This window comes from Paramisgurnus dabryanus, chromosome 8 (assembly GCF_030506205.2).
Source record: "Paramisgurnus dabryanus chromosome 8, PD_genome_1.1, whole genome shotgun sequence".
In the NCBI taxonomy this organism is placed as follows: Eukaryota; Metazoa; Chordata; class Actinopteri; order Cypriniformes; family Cobitidae; genus Paramisgurnus; species Paramisgurnus dabryanus.
The window spans coordinates 37,555,777-37,569,118 of NC_133344.1; the positions used below are offsets into that span (position 1 = coordinate 37,555,777).

A 13,342-nucleotide genomic window follows, 5' to 3' on the forward strand; every position below is an offset into this window, starting at 1 on the left:
GAAAATTATGACGTAGTGAGAGTCACTTGCCAACAGGTAGGCCCAATTTGTTTTTATATATTTAAAACACTAAAACCTTAGGCCTACTCTAAATCTAATAAACCTTGACAAACCATATATCACTGGAAAGCTCTAAGAACGTCGGTCCAATATGTCAAAACATTTTAGTAGTAATAATAATGCAGTGACAGTCATTTATTAATTTGTGACAAGCGTATGCAGCAAACCGTTGACATCTAGTGGTCGTTGTTGGTAAAACCACTAAAAGTCTGACACAATTTTGGATCACAACTAGTTTAGACTTGTCTCAAAGCATTTCTGGTGTAAAAAAATTTCATTTTTATAATTTTATGTATAAAATATATACTTTACTGCATTATTTTTATTTATTAAAGTAAATGTAAAAATGTTTTTTATTTTGTGAATTTCAAAGTGTCTTCTTTAAAACAAGACCAAGATTAGGCTTTTAGACCAAAAGGTTATATTAAGTTGAAGGTGTACATAACCTTTTCACCCCCACCCCTCACTCAAAAAGGGTTGGGGCAGGTCAGAGGTTAATAACAGATAAGCTGAATCACATGCTATTAATTGAGAGAATTTTTATGTCTCTTTATATTTAGGATAACAAGCAAAAACAAATACTAAAACAGACTTTAAACAAACACCTTTTTGATCGTTTTCATAATTTAATAACAAAAAGGTGTTAGGGTTTCTTAAATATTGTACTTTATAAATGATTAAATTTTCTCAATAGCCTATATTTAACTCAATATTATCTCAGGTCATGCCTTGGATGTAGATGGATTGTAATATTCTGGTGCAATACATGCTTTATTATTTAAATATTTTTTTACTTTGATAATGCAGTTTGAACTAATTTGGTACAAAGATCCATCCACTGTGTGTGTGTACACTGCAAAAACTGACATTTTTACTTAGTATTTTTGTCTTGTTTCAAATAAAAATATCTAAAAAATCTTAAATCAAGATCCATTTTCTTCATGAACAAAATGACCTAAAAATAAGTGTTTTTTAGACAAACAATATACAATTTAAGTGAATTTGTGCAAAAACCAACCAATCTTAACTTTTTTTCCAAACAATTACTTAATTGTTTTGCTTGTTTTATATATATTTTAAAATAATTGAAAATAATGTAAAAATATCAAATAAGAAAGGCTTTTGGCAGCATATTTGCACTAGGTAAATATTTTTATAAAGTAAATTTTACTGGCTTAAGAAAGACCACATGTATAATTCACAAAAGTGTATGTGCTTTATACTTGCATTTTATTTTACAGTTTCATAGAAGTTAAGTATTGTGGCAGACAGAAATGGACAGACAGCTATGTTTCTCTAACATTATTAAATGTAGCTATGTATACACTTCAACATAAACTGACACTTATTCATATATCTCTATATTTATATTCCCCATCATTTCATCAGACATATGCAGATGTTCTCCAGAGATCTTCATTTAGATATCATTATTCCAGCTCACAGAGGGTGATGGAGGATCCGACTCCAGACCAGAAGCGAAAACTGGGAAGAAGAGGTCCATCGAAATGTGTATGAACACAACATATCTCCTGGGCTTGTTTATGGGACACTCTGTAGAAAGCCAGTACACCTTCCTGCTGGTCCAGGTAAATCCCAATGCGTCGGGCTTTTGGACTTTCCAGTGCAGTCTCCTTCCCAGCATGCCACAATGAGAAAGCTTTTCCAGACCAGTACAGACTCCAGGACTTCGTATTGTGGCCCAGTCTGGCACTGTCATCGGCTGCAGAACGCTCCATGTCTCTGTACGCCACACCAATAGTCACCTGAAGAAAGCAAATGGATTGGTTTGTAACTCTTATGAAGTTTAGCGAACAAAATTAATCTGACACAGAAATCAGTGCCTTCAGAAAAAACTCTGAGATGGAATATTCAACCAGGTGGAAAGAAATGTGTTTGTAAGTGTAATATAAAGGTACAGTGGAAAAAATTTGGTAGAAATTACAGTATTACTAGCAGCTGGTTGCCATTAAAATGTATGTTATTTACTGGCAAAAGTTTGTTTAACGTTAAATAAACATAAACGTTTCTGTACCCTCTGTCCTGTCCACTCCATCTCCCAATAGTAAGGGCTTCCAGCCAGGGTCTCCACACACATGACCTGTCTCCAGTACTTGAAGCGCTCGGGGGTCTCCGGATAATTCTGGTTCTCTGCGCAGAGGGTTGCCTTGCGATTTGCATTAGACAAACGAATGTGACGGAAGGCACTGTTTTGATCAAATGTAGGCTCAATGCGGACTGAAAATAAAAACACACCATCAAACAAACAACAACAAAACAAAAGAAATTTAAAAAAAGTTCTAAAAAAAAAAACTTCACTATCATGAAATACAAAAGTAGAAAAGCACTGTCTGGCAGGTACAGTACTGTATAAAGGACAAGCTCACATTTAAGCATCTCTTCTCTGGCTTTAGGTGCTGGTTTAGACAGACAACAGGCAGCTGATCCATCCACTGTAGAGATAAACAAACTCTTAACATGTTATTTCCCTGTATACTGTTTATTACAGTAAAAGGTGCCTCTCTTCTAGTTACTTTGGCCATTTTTGGAAATATATTTAAAATTATATGTGAATATTTTTCTAAGCAGGGTAGTGATTTAAAAAAATTATAAGCAGCATTTATGTTGTTTCTTGTTTATTAGCCATTAACCTAATCTTAACCCAACACAAAATAACTGACCTGGATTTGCAGAGGCACAGCTCTGGTTCTTGTGATGTTCTTGTGAAGGTTGAGAAGAAGAAGGTTTGACTTTCGGTTTTGTAGAGTCTGCCTTTATTTCTATAGATGAAAAGAAATCAGATGTAAAAGTAAAAATGTGACCTTGCCTGTGAAAACCCGGCTGAAGTCTCATAATCTAATGAGATTTGCAGCATCAAAATTACTCATGATCAGAAAAATGACAAAAACACCTAATTTGTGTTTATTTCTGTAAATCAGGGGCCTTCAACTAATCTTCTTCAAGGGCCAGATTTTAAAATTGTAAATATGATGCCAGCCAAACTTTGCCTTTTAATGACTAAAACTTATATTTTCTTTTTTAAGATTTTAAAAGCAATTGCAGTTTAACATTGCAAGAGCCAAATGTTAATAGTTCAACTATGAACATTGCACAAAAAGTGCAAGTGTAAATAGTCAACACATGTATTTTTGTATATAACAAATGCAGAGCTCTTAAACTTCTTTTGTTTATAACTTTTTAACTTTCATAAATTATTACATTTTAAGTATTCACAACATATAGCCAGTCTTCCCTAATGACCAAAACTGCACTTTATGTTTATTTTTAATATTTTAAAGATATATAGGCTAAACCGCCTATCCATTGTACACTACATTCGGGTGCGACTGTCAGAGTTCACCCCCTAGTGGCAGTCGTAATTATTTATTTTTTTTGGTTAAATCGTAAATCCCTGTCAACAAGCTCATTCCAGTGCAACGAATTTATTTATACTTAATAATTTCCTAAGTAGTAATCAATCAATAGTTTAGGATTCAAGTAATTAAAGGGCACAGAGAATGAAAAACCATTTTTACCTTGTCTTTGTTGAATAATGGTAGTCTACCCGCATTCACGAACATACAAAAAGTCTAGACATGCTAAACATCTCAGTCTCATAGAAATTCCTCTTTAAGGAGTTGTATACACCAAAACTTTTAAACACGTCTGAAAACGCCTTGACAACGCCGAACGCCAGCTGTTTATCAGCTGAGTGACAGCTTTCTTCAGCTAAGCGCTTTGGTAGCTCTGATACGTAAGCTGTGAGACGATTGGTTGCTGTGCTACTTTTCCCGCCCCTCCTCCACTGTGATTGGATGGCCGCGTGAAAACTGACATTGATGAGCGGAGCTTTTCATTCAAAGTTGAAAATTTTTTAACTCTCGGTGCTCAGCCCCGAGCGCGGAAAAACTGCCGGGCGCCGGTTTTCAGCACGGGAAAAACCCGCTAGCTGCTGGCTTATTTGAAAAACGCCAAGCTTCCATTGGAAACAATTGAAAACATGCGCCGGCCGTGGGCGTAAAAGTTTTGGTGTACACGCCCCCTTAGAAATGTCAGCCAGAAAACTGCCCAATCTGAAAAACTGATGCTTATGACATCACAGGCATCTAACTGCCTCTCCACTTTAAAATAATTGGCTACATTTTTTGAGTGGCAGCAAAGTCAGCCAATCAGTAATGAGATTGCAAGTTAAGCCAGTAGGGGGAGCCAAATAGGTGCAAAACCACTTGTTTAAAATAACCCACCCTAATAGAGCTATCTGAGAGAGGTTTTTAGGAAGCTTCTAAGGCATTACAGACGCAAACAAATTTTTTTTTGTCTACATCTCACATCACAGAACAAGGATTAATACCCCGTTCAATCATTCTATGTCACCTTTAAAGTTAATCAAAACTTTATTAAAAGTTGAACAAAAAAGGACTAATAATTTTTACCTTGCGTATCAGTCACACAAGATTAATTTTTAGGATGTGTGTTCATAAAGTAATTGTTACTTCTGATGTTAATAGCAATGTTTATGTTTTAACTGGATAGGATAAGGGATTAAAAGAAAATGTGAGTGTGTCTGCTGCATTTTGGCACAAAATACTGAAAGACTTTGACTGTTGCCATCATGCTTCTGTGAAATTTTTCTCTCATTTTTATTTTTCTTTATTTAAAAAAATATTTTTTTGTTAGTTTGTTGTTGGTAATGGTCTCTCTTGCCTCATAAATGTCAAAATTAATTCATACAGACATACAAGGCACTCCTGAGAATATGACGAAGCACCAGCCAAAATATGAAAAAAAAAACGAAACTTATAGTCCGGAAAATACGGTATTTATATAGATCAGTGGATCTAACCTTGAGACTCTACATTAGTACTTTCTTGTAATCTCAAATTTCCTATAAAATATTTTTTATATATTTATTAATTTATATATCACTGATATTTTCAGCTGATATATCATCTTACTAATAAACAAATGCATTCTAGTGAATTGACATTCGGTTATTGTTGCTACATTCAAGGGCTTGTAGTACTGTACATTCATTTCAATGTTTTTAAGCTTTTTGGACATGCGCATCATAATAAATAAACCTGTTTTACAAGACTTATCCCATAAATGTGTCATACATGACTGAAAAAGGAGAATCTCAGCTTTGCCGTGGCATATATGAACAGGAATAACTGATGACAGGCTGTTGAATTGCTATAAAATAATGCACACCCAAGTTGGTAATGCAGCAATATCAAAGTGAAATTTTACTTTATAAAGAATGATTTTATGTCCAAAAAAAAACAGTGAATTACCAAAATATGTAACTTCATCATTTTTTTAGAGGCAGAGTCACAAATCTGGGTAGTAGAGTAAGACCACACTGAGTGCCTACCTGTTTTTTGTGAGGGCAGATGTGAGTTGCTGGTGATGATGCCTCCATCATTTGTTATTGGTGCCATAGCAGCTGCATCGTTCACTAGAATATCAAATAGGATTGTCAACAGACATCATCATTTATCTTTAGATCGCTACATCATCTTTTCTGCAGTTTTCCTTTCTTTCTTTTTTTCTTCATCACACCATTCCAGCATCTATGGCTATAGACAATAAAGTTAAAGTTTGCAAAATTTGTAATGGAAGGAGTTTATACATGTTCAGATGAACATGAGAATAAATGACAACTTCCACATTTAGATGAACTATTCCTTATACACAGGCACACATGTGGGGAGAGTTTTCTGTTTTTTTAAAACATTAATATTACCTTCAAAGAATAAAAACTACTGCTGAAAGAGACTGTAGCTTAAAAAAAAACAACAACATGCTTTTACTTTTTTACTTACCAACTTTAAAGATACTGGCCAAGGTGGATTTGGTGATATTATCAAGTCCCTGTCTGTAAGCCTCTAAAGCTGAACTAACCCCTGATATCACCAACTCTGGACTACACATCTCCATCATGACAGGATCCACACCCATGAATGACGGCTGAAAGTACAAGTGTGAATCATTATAAAAATCAAAATCATTTCTATCCACCTTTTTTTTGTTTAAAGGGGACAGAGAATGAAAAACCATTTTTACCTTGTCTTTGTTGAATAATGGTAGTCTTCCCGCATTTACGAACATACAAAAAGTGCTAAACATGCTAAACATCTCAGTCTCATAGAAATTCCTCTTTTAGAAATGTCAGCCAGAAAACGGCCCAATCTGAAAAACTGATGCTTATGACATCACAGGCATCTAACTGCCCCTCCACTTCACATTTTTTGAGTGGCAGCAAAGTCAGCCAATCAGTAATGAGATTACAAGTTAAGCCAGTAGGGGGAGCCAAAATCACTTGTTTAAAATCCCCCACCCTAATAGAGCTACCTGAGAGAGGTTTTTAGGAAGCTTCTAAGGCATTACAGACCCAAAAAAACACTTTTTTGTCTACATGTCACATCACAGAACAAGGATAAATACCCCGTTCAATCATTCTATGTCACCTTTAAGACTTCCGGTGAGCCACTACAGGTAATGGTTGTCGTATAGTGATACGAGTGTGCCGTTTTGACTGGCTATTTAATGTTTACTATGAAATCCAGGAAGACTGGCATAACTTTTGCAGTTAGGGGTATAATAATAGCTGGTACAAATGCACAAAATCTCTACAAAACATTTGTTTTGCCCATAATCCACACACAAGAGCTGAATGTGTATGTGGCGCATGTGCACCCATGATCTGTATCCACACAATTATCCAGTAAAACCTTTCATAGAAACTGTAAATCATTCAAAAACAACTAATATTATGCTGATAAAGAATATGCTGATTTAGTTGGCTTACTTATTCTGCTACTATACATTATTGTACATTATTATATAGATGTGATTATAGTACAGAATATATACATCATACACTGCTTATTAGTTAATGTTTATAACAGTTCTTAATTTTGTTAATTTAAGTTTATGCATACTTTTATTATGTTTTGAATAAAAAAGCAAATAATTTCCTAATTTCTAGTGCGTAAGAAGCGATTTGATTATTTTTTCATAAAACTGGTATGCCTCTGTGCTTTTATAGTTGTGCATCAAAGACCCATCATCCTCGATTAAAAACACTAAATAATTGAATATATCTTTTTATGCACTGCAAAAATGACTTTCTTACTTAGTATTTTAGTCTTGTTTTCAGTAGAAATATCTAAAAAATCTTAAATCAAGATGAATTTACTTAATGAGCTAAATGACTTTAAAATAAGTCTAGTTTTTAGACAAAAAATGTGCAGATATTTTTGCTTGTTTTAGGCACAAATTCACTTAAATTGTATATTTTTTGTCTAAAAACTAGACTTATTTTCTTAGGTCATTTTGCTCATCGAGAAAAAGCATCTTGAAGGAATAGTCTACCCTTTTGCCATATTAAACTATGTTATTACCTCAACCTAAACGTATTAATACAGACCTATCTTTTTTCAGTGCGTGCACTGTACAGCGCGTTGTGAATGTGTTAGCATTTAGCCTAGCCCCATTCATTCCTATGATACCAAAAAAAAGTTTTAATTTGTGGAACCATACTTACTGGTATAACTCCTATTGTCTTTAAATAGGGAAAACACGGAAGTGTTCGGTGGCTTCCCTGTTTGGTACTATAGGAATGAATGGGGCTAGGCTAAATGCTAACACATTCACGACGCGCTGTACAGTGCACGCATTGAAAAAGATAGGTATTTTTAATCATGTTTTGTGGGTGCTCCCATGACATTGTTTTCTACCGGCCGGCTATTAAAATGGAAGTCTCGTACAATAAAGGTAAAAACGTTGTATCACTTACTTCCGCCTTCGATAATAAGGTAGATAAATCTAGCCATGTAAGCAGCAATAATTGTTAGATCCAAAAACAAACACGACACTTACGTTCAAGAAACTCGCAGGATCCTGAACGGCATCTAGTTTCTGCAGCTCTTCTTGTTTTTTCTTTAGATGGCCGATCTCCTGCTGTAGTCTGTAAGTTTGGGCCTCAATGCGACCACAAGATGAATTCTCATGAGCTTGAAGAAGCTCAAGCACCTGAGAGCGGCTGAGCTCAATGCTCTTCAAGACATCGATGAAGAACCCCTGACTGTCCATCATCAACTTCTGCATTGAGCTCTACAAGTGAGGAAAGTCAGTAAATACACTCACACATGGGTGTCCTCTGTTAAAGTTGAATAATTATCTTACCTTGTGGGCCTGAGAAACTTGAGGAAGACTCTGAATGATTCTCTCTCTGTCAGCAATGCTCTTCTGTACCTGAGCGTTCATCTCCATCAACTCTTGCTGTATAAACACAAAGACATTTTCATGTTCAATAGTGAATCTGTTTAAATTTTTGGCATATTTACATTGTCCTTTAGTTTATTCTTTATCCAAAAGGGATTTACACTACAAGCTATTTCTTATCCAAGAGCAAACATAGAATAGTAGAAGAGTAAATAGAGTATAGTAAAAAATATAAAGTATATCCAATGTGTGCATGGTAAATAGTTAAGTTTAACATACTAGAAACTCAAATGTAAGAATTATATTAAGAAATATAATTTTTCTATACCAAAAATGACAATAATAAAGCTTTTTAGACTGTTTAGGGCTGCTTTTAAGATTAAAATTAGAAGTCGAACGACAGGGTTTTTTTTCTTATTCTGAAGTAAGAGATGACCCAGACTTAGCTTTTACAAGCTTTGTTATAGTCAGACACCCAATGGTGTTAAAGGATTAGTCCATTTTCTCAACAAAAAAAAATCCAGATAATTTACTCACCCGCATTATCCAAAGAAAAAGAAAAATGTTATTTTTAAACCACAACTTCTCGTCTATCTCCGGTCATGTGACGCGCCAGCGCGACCTCATGCAATATGTCATCACGTCAAGAGGTCACGTATGTTGTATGTTGTTGAATGATACTATGTTGAATGATACTAATTAATGTCTTTGAGTCAGTTTATTGTTTAAAATGGTCCGCAAATGTGCGTTTCACATACTGTATGTAACACGTGACCTTTCCACAGCATTACGCAATTACGTGAGATCGCGCTGGCGCATCACATGACCGGAGATAGACGAGAAGTTGTTGTTTAAAAGTGCTTTTTTTTCTTGCAAAAATGACAATCGTTTCGCTAGATAAGACCCTCATGCGTCGTTTGGGATCATTTAGAGTCCTTTGAAACTGCAATTTTAAACTGTTACGTGTTGGGGTCCATTAAAGTCCATTAAAATGAGAAAGATCCTGAAATGTTTTCCTCAAAAAACATAATTTCTTCTCGACTGAACAAAGAAAGACATCAACATTTTGGATGACATGGTGGTGAGTAAATTATCTGGATTTTTTTTAAAGAAAATGTACTAATCCTTTAAAATACATCGACGTACCGGAATCATTTTTCTGTCTTCATCAGCACGGACCACCTGATGACCTTTGTGTCCAAGAAGGCTACACTCCTCACAAATATCTTCTTTATCATTGCAGCAGTACAGATCCAACACCTGATGATGCAGAGGACACAGTCGTGGTGAGTCGGATGGCAGATCAGGATACAGGCCAGCTCGGGAAGCAGGAGCTACAGAAGCCATATCAGCCGATTGATGTAAAGAGTCAGGGCCGCTATGCCCACCCAATTTCAGTTTCTCCATAGCCTCCATAAGTATGTTGCTTCTGGCAAGAACGGGTCTTGGGTTAAACTTCTGTCGACACTGAGGACATTCAAAAAAGCCCTTAGTTGCTGTCTGATCCCAATGCTTCTGGATACAGAGAAGACAGTAGGTGTGACCACAGGGAAGGGTTGCAGGATCTTGCAGCGTTTCCAAACATACCGGGCAAGCAAATGTATCTGGAGCCCAGGTAGCCATTTCTGGAGAAAGATAGAAAGATGACTTGGTAGTATCAGTCACATTACCTTTAAACCTAAAACAGGTGTGGCTAAACTAAACTGGTATTGCAGGTTGTTTGGACGGTTGTAGATGACATATGTGAGGAAAACCCCAAAGCTTTTCATGACCAGAATGACACAAGTACAGAAAAATTAAAGGAAGGTAGACGGACCTGTCTGGCGGGTAAGAGACTTCAATACATTTGCATCATTAACACATTGGTCTTTATGTCGTGACACTTCATATTCACTGATTTAAACAGGTAGTGTGTCAAATCAAAACAAATGCAGAGTAAAGTTTTATTTATGAAAAATATGGACAATTGTTTTTTTGTGCTGTCATAGATCAATTTGGTTAGAGGAATGTCAACGGTTAAGTGTCATTCCTATGTACGTACCGTACGTAAAATATTTCCACCTGATGAGCTACAGGGACAAGAATCTCAGCAATTTCAAAAGAGTCATGACGTTACTTATTTCCACACATTAATATTCTGATTTGTAAATTTTTTGCATTGTTGATCAAACATCATATAAAGGGCCGCTAACCTGGGTGTTTTCAGTAATATAAAAGTAGTCTCTGGTATCCCCATAATTTGTCTGTAAAGTTTCAGCTCAAAATACACCACAGATCATCTTTCATTATATGATGTATTGTTGAACAAGGCCATTTGTGGCTGCGATGAAAACAAACAGTTTTTGTGTGTGTATCTTTAAATGCTAAGAAATCTTCTGTTCCCCTCCCCGTATGCAAAGTAGGGGGTAGAGCGTTTACACATGTGCTTAGGACTACATTAAAACGTGTCTCTGGCAGAAGGTTGAACTACACTCTCATCCTTTTATTTTTTTCTAGTAAAATGTATCCTTTTATTTTTATATACACTACTCACTAGTGCTGCAACGACGCGTCGACGTCATCGATTACGTCGACTATGAAAATACGTCGACATGCGTAAAATGCGTCGACGCGTCGCTGTTTACGTTCATTTCGCCTAATGGCGGCTTCTGCTCCTGGCAGTGTTATCCATACATTGATTTGTTTGTGTGCGCCACAAAACCAACAATGGCCGCAACATTTACATTTTTATTTTCATTTAAAACGGCTTCATTTATTGTTGTGAGCGCTCGGTGGTGCCTCTCGTGCACGCGCGCTCTCTCTCTTTCTCTGCGTGAAGCCCCTAGACAGCGCCTCTCATACATGTCACTGAGTGAAAGAATTAAAAGTTGGCTGTGTTTTCCATGCGGATTCCTCTGTGTACTTGCATTTTCACGTAAACGTCAGATGTTACTGGCATAGAAGACGACTGATTCCAGTTTATCATGAAAGGTTAGCACACACACTGGTTCTCTATGTGCTTGTGCGCGAGCTCTCTCTCTCCTATGCCCGCGCATGCCATCTGTAGTAACTCTGTGTAATGGCAATTTTTTAATTTGCGCCGAATTGTTTGCGATGTCGCGTTTATAAATCAAGATTTTAGTAACTCAGTAGTTAAAATAACAGCTGGTTGGATTAAACACAAGGTTATTGGGTCATGTTTAGTCACTATTTCAATAGTCTTTGGGGTGGTTTCCTGGACAGAGATTAGCTTATGCCAGGACTAGACCTTTGTTTAATTAAGAAATATAATTAGTTTAAACAAACATGCCTTACTAAAAACATTACTTGTGTGCATTTTGAGGCCAAACTAAGGGCACTGATGGATTTTAAGATATGTCAGTGCAAGATGTTTTCAGTTTGGACAGCTCTTATATTTATTTTAGTCTAGGACTAATCTAATCCCTGTCTGGGAAACCGCCCCTATATGTCTGACAACAGAACAGATAATATGTGAAAATAGCATTCAGTTGTGTTAAAATACAATAAAACAAACAATGACTGTCAGATCAGACAGAGTAGAAAAACAGATTATCCAACAGATTAAATAGATAATCAAAAAAAAGAACACTGTATTAATAATAAAAAATAGTCGTTAGAGTAGTCGACTAATCGAAAAAATAATCGCTAGATTAGTCGACAGAAGAAATAGTCGTTAGTTGCAGCTCTACTACTCACAAAAAGTTATGGATTTCGACTTTGGGTGAAATTTAACAATGCACCTAAAATACACTATAACCTTTACATGTAAACTTAATTTGACATTTCTACTCAAATGCCCTTCTTTCATGATATAAAATCACTGTAGCATGAACTTTTGTATTTTTTTTTTTTACATTTGTTCCTGAAAGTCGAATATCCCTAACTTTTTGTGAGAAGTATACTTTGGGTGAAACTGTGATGTCACAACATACAGAAGCACATTGTGGTCCCCACAAGCAATTTGTTGTAGTTTTTGAAAAGTGTTTTATGCCTAAACAAAACAACAACATACACACTAAAGGGATTAGTTTTACATAGGGAGGTGAGGCAAAGACATTTTTATTGGATTTTCTCTGTGATTTTAATCCCGTCTAAATGCTCCATGTCAGTAATCATTAAGGACAATGTCAGGTAGCGAGTCCAATTACAATAATACTACCCCTAAATCTGCACTATCCAACCACGGCACCGCCATTTAGTGCAGAGAGAGAGAGAGAGAGAGAGAGAGAGAGAGAGAGAGAGAGAGAGAGAGAGAGAGAGAGAGAGAGAGAGAGAGAGAGAGAGAGAGAGAGAGAGAGAGAGAGAGAGAGAGAGAGAGAGAGAGAGACTATTATGGCGATCAGTTTTTGCAATCCATCAGCTCATTTGCATTTTTAAGGACACACCCAAAAACGGCACTTTTTTGCTTACACCTACAAAGTGGCAATTTGAACATGTTATAATACATTATCTGTGGGGTATTTTGAGCTAAAATTTCACATACGCACTCTGGGGACACCAAAGACTTATTTTACATCTTATTAAAAAATCTCATAATATGACCCCTTTAAATTGCAAAATTTTTCTGATTGGTCAATGTGTATGTAAACCAAACTGCTTAAGTTAAGACTCTTGTCTGTTATTCTAAATTAACTCACGTTTTTCATAAATGACTGGAGACAAAAAAGTTTAAGTTTACAATTTTGAGTTCACAACACGGCATAATGTTTCAAGATCAGTTCGGATGATCAATCAGGCATAACGTTAAGTTTGAAAGCGGTTTGTAAATTAGTGGTGAAATGTGATCAAATATGATATATCATTATACTCACCAGTAAGCACCCCTGTGAAACCGTTTAACTGTGTAAGACTATACGAACTAAGACTAATTTCTCAAAGAATGTATGTAACATTTCAGTTTGGTCAACCAATTACCCTCGTGAATCGGTTCTTTTCAGTAAATCGGATCCTTTTAGTGAATGAATCGGTCGAACCAACTGAATCAAAATGAATCAATATTGTCCTGAATCTCTCAAATCTCTCTTTAACGCAAAGAGATAAGTACAGTCAAACT

At 35.9% G+C, this 13,342-nt stretch overlaps 1 protein-coding gene across 1 annotated transcript; it reads right to left on the reverse strand.

Moving 5' to 3' along the window:
• Positions 1-1,156: 1,156 nt before the first annotated feature.
• Positions 1,157-13,184, reverse strand: ftr86 (finTRIM family, member 86). Its single transcript, XM_065281725.2, has 10 exons — positions 13,101-13,184; positions 9,436-9,914; positions 8,251-8,346; positions 7,945-8,178; positions 5,886-6,030; positions 5,435-5,518; positions 2,742-2,840; positions 2,448-2,513; positions 2,096-2,298; positions 1,157-1,826 (listed from the first exon to the last, which is right to left on the reverse strand). Exons 2-10 carry the CDS (start codon positions 9,910-9,912, stop codon positions 1,491-1,493), a joined length of 1,740 nt encoding a protein of 579 aa, XP_065137797.1. The 5' UTR covers positions 9,913-9,914; positions 13,101-13,184; the 3' UTR covers positions 1,157-1,490.
• Positions 13,185-13,342: the final 158 nt, after the last annotated feature.

What these genes read in the sequence shown, in the direction of transcription:
- ftr86 (XM_065281725.2), bottom strand. Translation starts at nt 9,912, where the DNA reads ATGGCTACCTGGGCTCCAGATACATTTGCTTGCCCGGTATGTTTGGAA. An exon ending in GGCCAGTATCTTTAAAGTTG is followed by an intron (nt 5,519 to 5,885) that starts GTAAGTAAAAAA and finishes TTGATATTCTAG; the next exon opens with TGAACGATGCAGCTGCTATG. An exon ending in TCTGCCCTCACAAAAAACAG is followed by an intron (nt 2,841 to 5,434) that starts GTAGGCACTCAG and finishes TTTCATCTATAG; the next exon opens with AAATAAAGGCAGACTCTACA.